This window comes from Elephantulus edwardii, unplaced genomic scaffold, assembly GCF_000299155.1.
Source record: "Elephantulus edwardii isolate Elephantulus edwardi_28Jun2011 unplaced genomic scaffold, EleEdw1.0 scaffold00340, whole genome shotgun sequence".
NCBI lineage: Eukaryota > Metazoa > Chordata > Mammalia > Macroscelidea > Macroscelididae > Elephantulus > Elephantulus edwardii.
The window spans coordinates 226,785-236,329 of NW_006400090.1; the positions used below are offsets into that span (position 1 = coordinate 226,785).

The window sequence follows — 9,545 nt, forward strand, 5'->3', positions numbered from 1 at the left end:
TGGTTGCAAAAACCATGGCCTGTATCAGGCGCACCTTAATAAAATAAAAAATAAATAATTAAAAAAAATCTCCATTCTGTAGGGTCCTAACGGACCTTTCAGGAATTTTTCAGAGGCTGTAACCACACATGAGGAGATTGATCACTTTTCTTTTGAGGAGCCGCTGACCACCAAAGAAATGCCACCTTCAAGTTAGCAGTACAGCTCCCTACAGTTGGGGATATCGAGAAAGTGCTTGTCAGAACTTAATCCCCTCAAAAAAGGGAGGGTGAGGGAAACGGGGAAGATGCAGTGTAAAAAGCAATGTGTACAAACTTTGTAAACAAAGTAGTAAAAAACTTTAAATAAAGGGGGGAAATGTGATCCCCTCACCCTGTGGAGGAGGACTTGCACTACTGTTTCAAAGGCGTCTGTCAAATTCACCAGCTATTCCACAGGAGAAAGATGGGCAATCTCCTCCCATGCAACTGTCTCAAAAAATCCACCAAAGAGTCAGTTATAATTCTACTCCAACTCAACAGCCCACAGCAACAAGAAAATTAATATCATTTAAGAAAATAGAAATTATAAATTAATTTATAAATTATTAATTACAGAATATATCATTTTATTAAAATATATTATTTTATTAATCATAAAATATAAATTAAGAAAATTAATATAATTTCATTGAGAAAGAGGCATTGAGAGTGAAGATGGCTAATAAGACTAGAAATCTCGCAGGAATCTCATTCCATGGGCCTGCAAGTGATCCCAATGAAGAAAACAAGGAGGAAACAAAGAGTGGATAAAAATTATCCTAGATTTAGCATGTTGTTGTTGTTATATGGTGTCGAGTCACCTGTGACTCATAGTGACCCTATGTACAACATTTCTGAACCCTGTCTTATCCTGAGCCTATCTATCTCTGACAGGCCTACCCCTATTACCCTATTTACCATGTCAATCCATCTCATTCAGGGTCTTCCTCTCCCAAATTGTCCCTACATCTTCCAAGTATGTTGTCCTCCAAGGACTGCTGCCCCCACCCCGACAACATGCCCAAATATGTGAGATGGAGCCACAAAATCCTTGCCTCCAGAGAGCAGCTTGACTTTATCCTCTCCAGGACAGATTTGTTTCTTCTCTTGACAGTGCATGATTTATTCAGTACTCTTCTCCAGCTTCACAACTCAAAGGTATCAATTGTCCTTCTATCATCCTTATCCATTGTCCAGCTCACTGGCGCATAGCAGGTAATTGCAAATACTCTGGCCTAGATTCAGCATACCTTAGATCTTGGGGCTTCAGCACTCTGGAAAGATCCCTGGCAGCAGACTTTTCTAATCCAATTCATGCTAGTTCCCAAAATATTGATTTGGACTTAGAGCCTCCTAAACTCAAGTAGAGGCTGACAGCAGCCCAGAGACCAACAGCAGCATGAGACATGAAGCATCATAGAAGTGACTAGAGGCCTGAGTCATTATATCAAGGGTTGGCTGGGGGTGTAGGTGGGAGTGGAAGAGAATGCTGGTGGAGCAGGGGAATGGGTGGGACAATACAAACACATGCCAAGGGGGTGGGGACTGACACTGAATTCATTGGTTGCTTCTGTAATGGGGAAGTGTCTTTCATCTGCTCGTCTGTCAGATATATTCTAAAGCTGAGCATCCAAATTGAGACAAGGAACAAGAACTGACCATTAACTTCTGAATTAACCTTTGAAAACCATATATACAATAGAGCACACTTAGAGTAGACTAGCAGATATGGCTCCTAAGGCTGAGCCCCAAATTCGGAAACACAAAGGAGGAACAGTTGTAAGCATACACTAATGATTGGAACATGAAATATGAGTAGCATGAATGTAGGAAAAATGGACATTGTTAAGAAAGAAAAGGAGTGCAAAAATATTGATATTCTAGACATTGGCAAAATTAGATGGATTGGCACAGATAGGCTATTCACTAACTGCATTGACCATTTTAGCAACACCTGCCCTTTAGCTTGCCTGGTGAGCTGCTTCTACAGCCACGGCTGTGCAAATGCTATGATGCAGTTCTCTGCTGCCTCTGAGGCCACCATGTACAACAGCAGGTGGTTTCATAGTTTTGGTTTGGACCTTCACCTTTTCCACACTTAAAAAAACTGATCTGATTTCTATTTCACCTCTGTGTCAGACTCACTTTACCCAAGCTCATGACATCAGTGTATCAATTTGCAAATTTGCACAAGAAATAAAGTGATGTTTAAGTTTTCACATGTCTTTTTTAGAAACATAGCTTCCTTTTACAGGTATATCCGCATGAAAAGTGAAATCATAGCCTGAGATCATTTTCTGAGCAAAAAAAAAAAAAAAAGAAGAAGAAGAACAGAGCATATAGGGGGAGGGGAATTATCCAATGGCATGTTATGCCTAAGTTTCAAAATAGGCTTTGCCAGTGAATCTGGAAGACGCAGAGTTCCCTGACTGGCTCTTCTCCTTCTCTCTGTGAAATGGATGGCCAGGCATGGCAGACAGTTAGCCCCACAATACAACTCCATTTAAGATTCACAGTTCATTTTATAAAATAGCTCCAGTCTATTCACAGTAAACTCTGCAGACTCCAAATTATACCTCCAATACCCCCAACTTCTGTTACCGCTTCAATTATGTCCTTGCCCTTTGAGTATGTTGTTGTGGTGTGCCATTGGTCGCCGCTGACTCATAGCAACCCTATGTACAACACCCCTAAGCCCTGCTCTATCCTGTGCCAATCTTACTGTCTCTGACACACCTACCCCTCCACTACCCCAATCCCTGAGTCAATTCACCTCATAGAGGGTCTTCCTCTCCTACGCTGTCCCTCCACCCCCCCCAAGCATGACGTCCCTCTCCAAGGACTGTTCCCTCCTTGCAACGTGTCCAAAGTATGCCAGACGAAGCTTCAGAATTCTTGCCTCCAAGGAGCAGCCTGGTTTAACCCTCTCCAGGACAAACCTGTTCGTTCTCTTAGCAGTCCGTATACTCTTCTCAACACCACAGCTCAAAGGCATCAATTCTCCTTCTCTAGTCATTGTCCAGCTTTCTGATGCATAGCAAGTGATTACAGAGACCCATCACATGTATCAGGCGCATCATAGTCTCAAGACTGATACTGTTGCTCTTCAGTACCTTAGAGAGGTCTCTAACCACAGACTTTCCCATCGCAATACATCTTTTAGTTTCCTGGCTGTTGGTGCCAAAAGTGTTGATTGTGGAGCCAACCAAACTAAAGCTCTGAACAATCTCAATCTCTTCACCATCTATCATGATGCTGCCAATTGGCCCAGTAGTGAGAATCTTTGTTTTCTTGATATTGAGCTTCAATCAATATTGAAGGCTGCAGTCCTTGACCTTCTACAGCAAGTGTTTCAGGTCCTCCTCAGTTTCAGCAAACAGGGTTGTGTCATTGCATAACACAGATTATTGATGAGTCTTCCACAAATCCTGATGCCACACTTCTTCTCATAGAGCCCAGCCTCCTGGATAATCTGTTCTGCATATAGACTGAAAAGGTACGAAGTTAGGACATATTCCTGGGGTACACCCTTCCCAATTTTGAACCATGCAGTGTTTCCTTACTCTATTCTGATTACTGTCTCCTAGTCCAAGTATAGGTTTCCCATAATCATAATCAAGTGTTCTGGGATATCCATTCTTCTCAAAGTTAACCATAGTTTGTTGTGATCCACACAGTCAAACGCCTTTGCATAATCAATGAAACACAGATAGACATTCCTCTGGTATTCCCTGCTTTCAACCAAGATCCATCTAACGTTAGCTACAATATCCCTAGTACCATGACCCCTTCTAAACCCAGCCTGCACATCTGGTAGTTCTCTGCTGATGTGCTTGCTGTTCCAGTCATTTTTTTATAATCTTCAGCAGAATCTTGCTTGCATGTGATATTAATGATATTGTGCGATAATTTCCATACTCTGTCGGATCACCTTTCTTTGAATTGGGAACAAATATCGATCTCTTCCAATCAGTTGGCCAAGTGGTTGTCCTTCAGATTTCTTGGCACAACTTGGTGAGCACATCTAGGGCAGTATCTCTTAGCTGAAATATGTCAATTTGCATACCATCAATTCCTGGGGCCTTATTTTTTTGCTAATTCTTTCAAAGCAACTTGAACTTCCTCCTTTATCACCACAGGCTCTTGTTCATATGTTGGTTCATTAAATTCTTCTGTGTCAGCCAATTCCTTTCAGTACAGTGACTGTATACTCTCCATCTTCTTTTAATATTTCCTGGATCATTTAATATTCTGCCCAAAGCATCCTTAAGTATTGCAACTCCAGGTTTGAATTTCTTCTTCATTTCTTTGAGCTTAAGAAATGCTGAGCGAGTTCAGCCCCTTTGCTTTTCTGATGCCAGCTCTTTGTACATTTCTTTCTAATAATTTACTTTGTCTTCCCATGCTGCCTTTTGAAATCTTCTGTTCAGCTCCTTAATATCTTGATTTCTTCCCTCAGCTTTGGCTTCTCAGTGCTCTAGTGCAGTGTTCAAAGTCCATTCTGATATCCATTTTGGTCTTTTCTTCCTCCTCTGTCTTTGTAATGACCTTTTGCACTCTTCCTGGAGGATATTCCTAATATCCTCCCATAACTCATCTGGCCTTCACTCATTAGTGTTCAAGACCTCAAACCTGTTCCTGAGATGGTTCTGAAATGGACTTTTATGCTTTAGTTGTATCCATTTTTTCATAACATTCAGAGATCATTGCTTAAGTTTCAGGTCAAAGATCTAATTATATTTTTGATGATTCAGAGTTCTGTCCACTTTCTCTTCCTTCCAAAGAAAAAGATAAAAGTCAACGTTGCAGATCTGCCTTCAAAAACTAGCACTTGGTCTTTATTTCCTCTAAGTGCAAAGATGACATCATCAGACTATTGTGTGTGACCCAGGCATCACATGCCTCCTTCAGGAGGAAGTGTGATAGCTGTGATAGTGGATGCATGCTGTGCAGCAATTTCCTCTTTCTATGACTCCAGTTGTACACGAAACCATTCAGTCCTCTAGCAAAATACAACAATATTCTGAAGAATCCTAGAAAATTCCGTCATTTTACTTGAATCTACAATCAATTCTTTAGAAGCAGCAGCCAAGAAATCAAACTATGTGTTTCACTGGACAGATCTTCTATAAAGAACCTCTTTAAAGTGCTAAAGAGCAAGGATATCACTTTGATGACTAAGGAGCACCTGCCATAAGAAATTACATTTTCTGCTGTATCACACATGTGTGGAAGTTGGACAATGAATAAGAAAAGACAGAGAAGGATTAATGCTTTTAAATCACAGTATTGGCATAGAATACTAATTATATGAACTGTCAAAAGAACAAGCAAATCTGCTCTGGAAGTGTAATCAGAATGCACCTTAGAAGCAAGAATGGTGACACTTCATCTTACATTCTTTGAGTCAAGATGAGGCAGAAGCTATACATTGACGTTGTGCTTGGTGAAGTAGGGGGCCAGCGAAAGAGAGGAAGACTTGAATGAGATGGAACAATGGCAATAACAATGGGCTCGGGAACAGGAGCAGTTGTGAGGGTGGCAGTGTTTGTACACAGGGTCATGGTGGGTCAGAGCATCAGGAGGGCATGTAGCAACATCAGAAATGTTGAGCATATTTTCATGTATTTGTCTGGCATCAGAGTGTATTGTTCAGTGGAATGTCTTTTGCTTAGGCTGTAAGAATGATGAGATTGCTTACTTTTCTTTCTGTTGAATTTTGAAAGTTACTTATATAATAATTATCTGTCAAATAGATGTTATGCAAATACTTTCTCCCACTTCATAACTTGTTTTTTCATCCTCTTAACAGTCTTTCACACAGAAGTTTCTTTTTTTAAAAAAAAACCTTAATAAATTTGATAAATCACAGGAAGTATTGCTCAAGAAAAAGAGCGAACATAAAAAAAGGAATAATACAGATGAAAATGGGGCCATAACTAGAAATAACTGCTGAATAATCAGCGTTAGAAGGGAAAACTTCATGTGGAAAAAGATCAAGTTGGATTCCAGTCACATATCATGCATAAGAAAATCCATTTCTTATTAAGGACTTAAAGGTCAGAAGTAAAAGCAAAAAGATCTTACTAGCTAATCTGTGTGAGTGACTTTTGGAGCTTGGAATAGGAAAATAATCCTTTGAATGAGACAGATGAAGAGTTATTTGTAAAAGAAACAATAGCTTCAAAGCCTCAACTATTTCAAAATTAATAACATTTGACTATCAAAAATCACATTTCAAACAGATAGAAGACATTTGTAGTAGTAATATACCCGTCCGAGTGCTGTCTCTGTCTTTTCTGCTCCCTGTGTGGCCTCTATTTCCCTGCATTGTGGTTTGACAAATACATGAAGGGAGAAGGCCAAGATGATGTGGGCTTCACTATGCATTTCCCTTCTTCAAAGGTTATAATCCCAAGTTGATGGCTGCACGTACTTGTTTTATATCTTTTCCCAGCTTTCATTATTGTTTACAACAGGAGGTTATGTCTTATACTAGCTTCTCCATTACAGGTAGATTCAAAAGCCTCACTAAATTTGGGTTCAATCCATCACAGTGACTCACCAACACCGCCCTTTCTTCAGATGTACTGCCCCAAAGAACTAGCATCAAGGGAAAGTGGATGAGGGCCAGCGATGGTTCTGACTTCTCACCAGAGTAAACTACAGTTTGTTGGTGAACAACCATATCCGACTTAGATTGGTGTTCCACTCATACGAAGCATGAAAGCTAATTTTCTCATTCTAGCCCGTCTATTAGAAAGACAAACAGATCAATTAGCCAAAGAAAATATATAACACTTAAGGAACAACTTCCTCCTTGAGAAATTCCACCAATGGCTACCAGGGAAAGTATATAAACAATAACAAGGAACACTTCTACTGATTGGTCTGAACATTGGCAGTCCAGTGTATAAAAGACAGGGTATAGATGGAGTTCTTAGATTCTGGGAAACTCAACTCTGAACAGAGGCATCTGGCCTTCACACCTGACACCATGACCTGCTCCTGCTGCTCCCCTTGCTGCCAGCCCACCTGCTGCCGCCCAACTTGCTATCAAACTATCTGCCATACCAACTGCCTCCGACCAGTGTGTGAGGACAGCTGCTGCCGCCCCTCCTGTGGCAGCTCCTCCTGCTGCCAGCCCACCTGCTGCAGACCCACCTGCTGCCAGTCCTGCTGCTGCCGCCCAACCTGCTATGAAAACACCTGCCGTACTCACTGCCATACCACCTGCCTCCGACCAGTGTGTGAGATCAGCTGCTGCCGCCCCTCCTGTGGCAGCTCCTCCTGCTGCCGCCCCTCCTGTGGCAGCTCCTCCTGCTGCCGCCCCATTGCCTGCTGCCAGCCAGCTTGCTGCAGCCCCATGTACTGCCAGAGAACCTGCTACCACCCAACATGTGTCCGCCTGACTGGCTGCCTGCCTGAGACCTTCGGGTGCACCTCCTGCCAGCCCTGCCACCGCCCATCCTGCTGTGGGTCCAGCTGCTAGCCAGCCCTGCTGTGGCCCAACCTGCTGTGAGACCACCTGCTGTACAGCCACCTGCTTCCATTCTTGCTGTGTCTCCAGCTGCTCTCAACCTTCCTGCTGCTGATCCTCTTGCTAAAGACCCACTAACTGCCACTTTCCAACTTGACATTAATCAACACAAGCCTCCCAACAAAACCGCTCCCCAGACTTTGCCATCTTGCAAGCTTCTGTTAATTGTCTTCTATAAGTCTGGACAATCTGCTTTCTGGGAACCAGCCTGCTTTAACCTGGTCTTCCATGTTTCTGTTGATCAGTGTCTGCTCCATTTGTTCTTAGATCAGGTTCTTAGATGTGGAAAGTTAATCTTCACCTCTTCTCTATAAGCAACTTCAAAACAGAGACCTCATGGTTACTTCCTGATCTCTGTCAATAATAAACAATTTTTTCTCAATCTATTCACTTCTCTTGTGTCTTGCTTTTCTCTGTGTGCACTTGGCACATCTTCCCAACTACGAGTCTTCCTTATTTATTTCCTAATAAGATTTGTACTAACATGCATCTTTTTCTGTACACTACTTTTGTTTCCACAGGATTTTCGTTGTAAGATCTTAAAATAATTTCGTATGCCACATCTGTTACTCCCTCCTATTCTTACCTATGGACAAAACCAGAATAATTTTGGAAATCTATAAATGAGAAAAAACAGATCGTTTGAATCCACCATCTGCTCCTCAAGAGAAAGATAGGCAATCACTTCCCATGCCATTTACAACCTCTAAAAACCCCCTGGAGGGTCAGCTATAAGTTGGTTCCAACTTGATGCCACATAATAACAACAACATAGCTAAGAAATGTTTCCTTAATGTTGTAAGAGCAGTACACCAGACTTATTTAAATCCAGAGATATTTTCATCACTTCTTACTGCAAGTGGAAATAGCACTGATGCACCTGTACTGGCTGCCTATAATGGAAATCCTAATATGAGCATGTGCATCCCACTTGTCTGTGTACAAGCAGTGGAAAACAAGGAACAAGAAAAGAAGAAAGACTTGTGCATTACTAGAATCCACAGTCCATATTATGGAAATGTATGCAAAATTTCTTAAAATTTATATATAATTGAGAATTAACTAAAGAAAAAAAATAAAGTCTGACGTGAGGAACAAAACATCTGAAGGGTTTTATGGTTATTCAAGATCTTAGGCCAATGATTATAAGCACTTTGGAAGCAGGAGTGTCATCCATTTCCTAAACAACATGCCTCTGGAAACTCCTTGAACTTTGAGAAATGATGGTTCTAGAAAAGTCTTCAGGTCTTTTGTTCTAGAGTCGCTATGAGTCGTGATTGTCTTGACTGCAACCAACAACAACATTATAAGCACTAAGAACACTTAGCAAGGTTTCCAGGTATCACAGGGCCAATAAACAAAAATAATTTTATATGACAGAAATAAACAGGTACAAATATTGAATCAAAATTATTGCATTTATAACATCATGAAATAACATCCTTTACTTGAAAATAAATATATAAAAGTTGCACAAGAATGCTACACAGGTGTCAATGAGACATTATTATGAGAAATGAAAAAAGCTTTCAATAAACAAAAAGATACATTAAGTTGATATACCTCTTTGATAGAAGAGACAATCTTGGTAAAATACCAATTTTCCAAAAATTACCTATGAATGCAATATAATTCCAATAAAATATCTGCTAGATTTTGTGGGTATATATGAGTATGAATATATATAAAATCGACATATTCAGTAAGAAACTAACAAACATTAGAATAAAAACATTTCACAGAAAGAGCCAGTATATGTCTAATATACAACATTAAAGAAATGTAAGTTGGAGTACAGATTATATATACATATGTATCTGTATTATGTATATGTATATTATGTTGTTGTTTGTTGTTATGTGCCGTCGAGTCGCCTGCGACTCATAGCGACCCTATGTACAACAGCCCTAAACTCTGCTCTGTCCTGTGCCAGTTGCACTGTCTCTGACACTCACATCCCAATTATCCCAGTCACTGAATCAATC

The 9,545-nt window shown here is 40.7% G+C and overlaps 1 protein-coding gene across 1 annotated transcript; it reads left to right on the top strand.

Moving 5' to 3' along the window:
• Positions 1–6,951: 6,951 nt before the first annotated feature.
• Positions 6,952–7,512, top strand: LOC102854268 (keratin-associated protein 9-1-like). The gene has a single exon (XM_006901702.1). The coding sequence runs from the start codon at positions 6,952–6,954 to the stop codon at positions 7,510–7,512; it is 561 nt and encodes a 186-aa protein (XP_006901764.1).
• Positions 7,513–9,545: the final 2,033 nt, after the last annotated feature.

Bases quoted from the DNA above. Each gene is read 5' to 3' on its own strand.
- LOC102854268 (XM_006901702.1), top strand. From the start codon at position 6,952: ATGGAGTTCTTAGATTCTGGGAAACTCAACTCTGAACAGAGGCATCTG.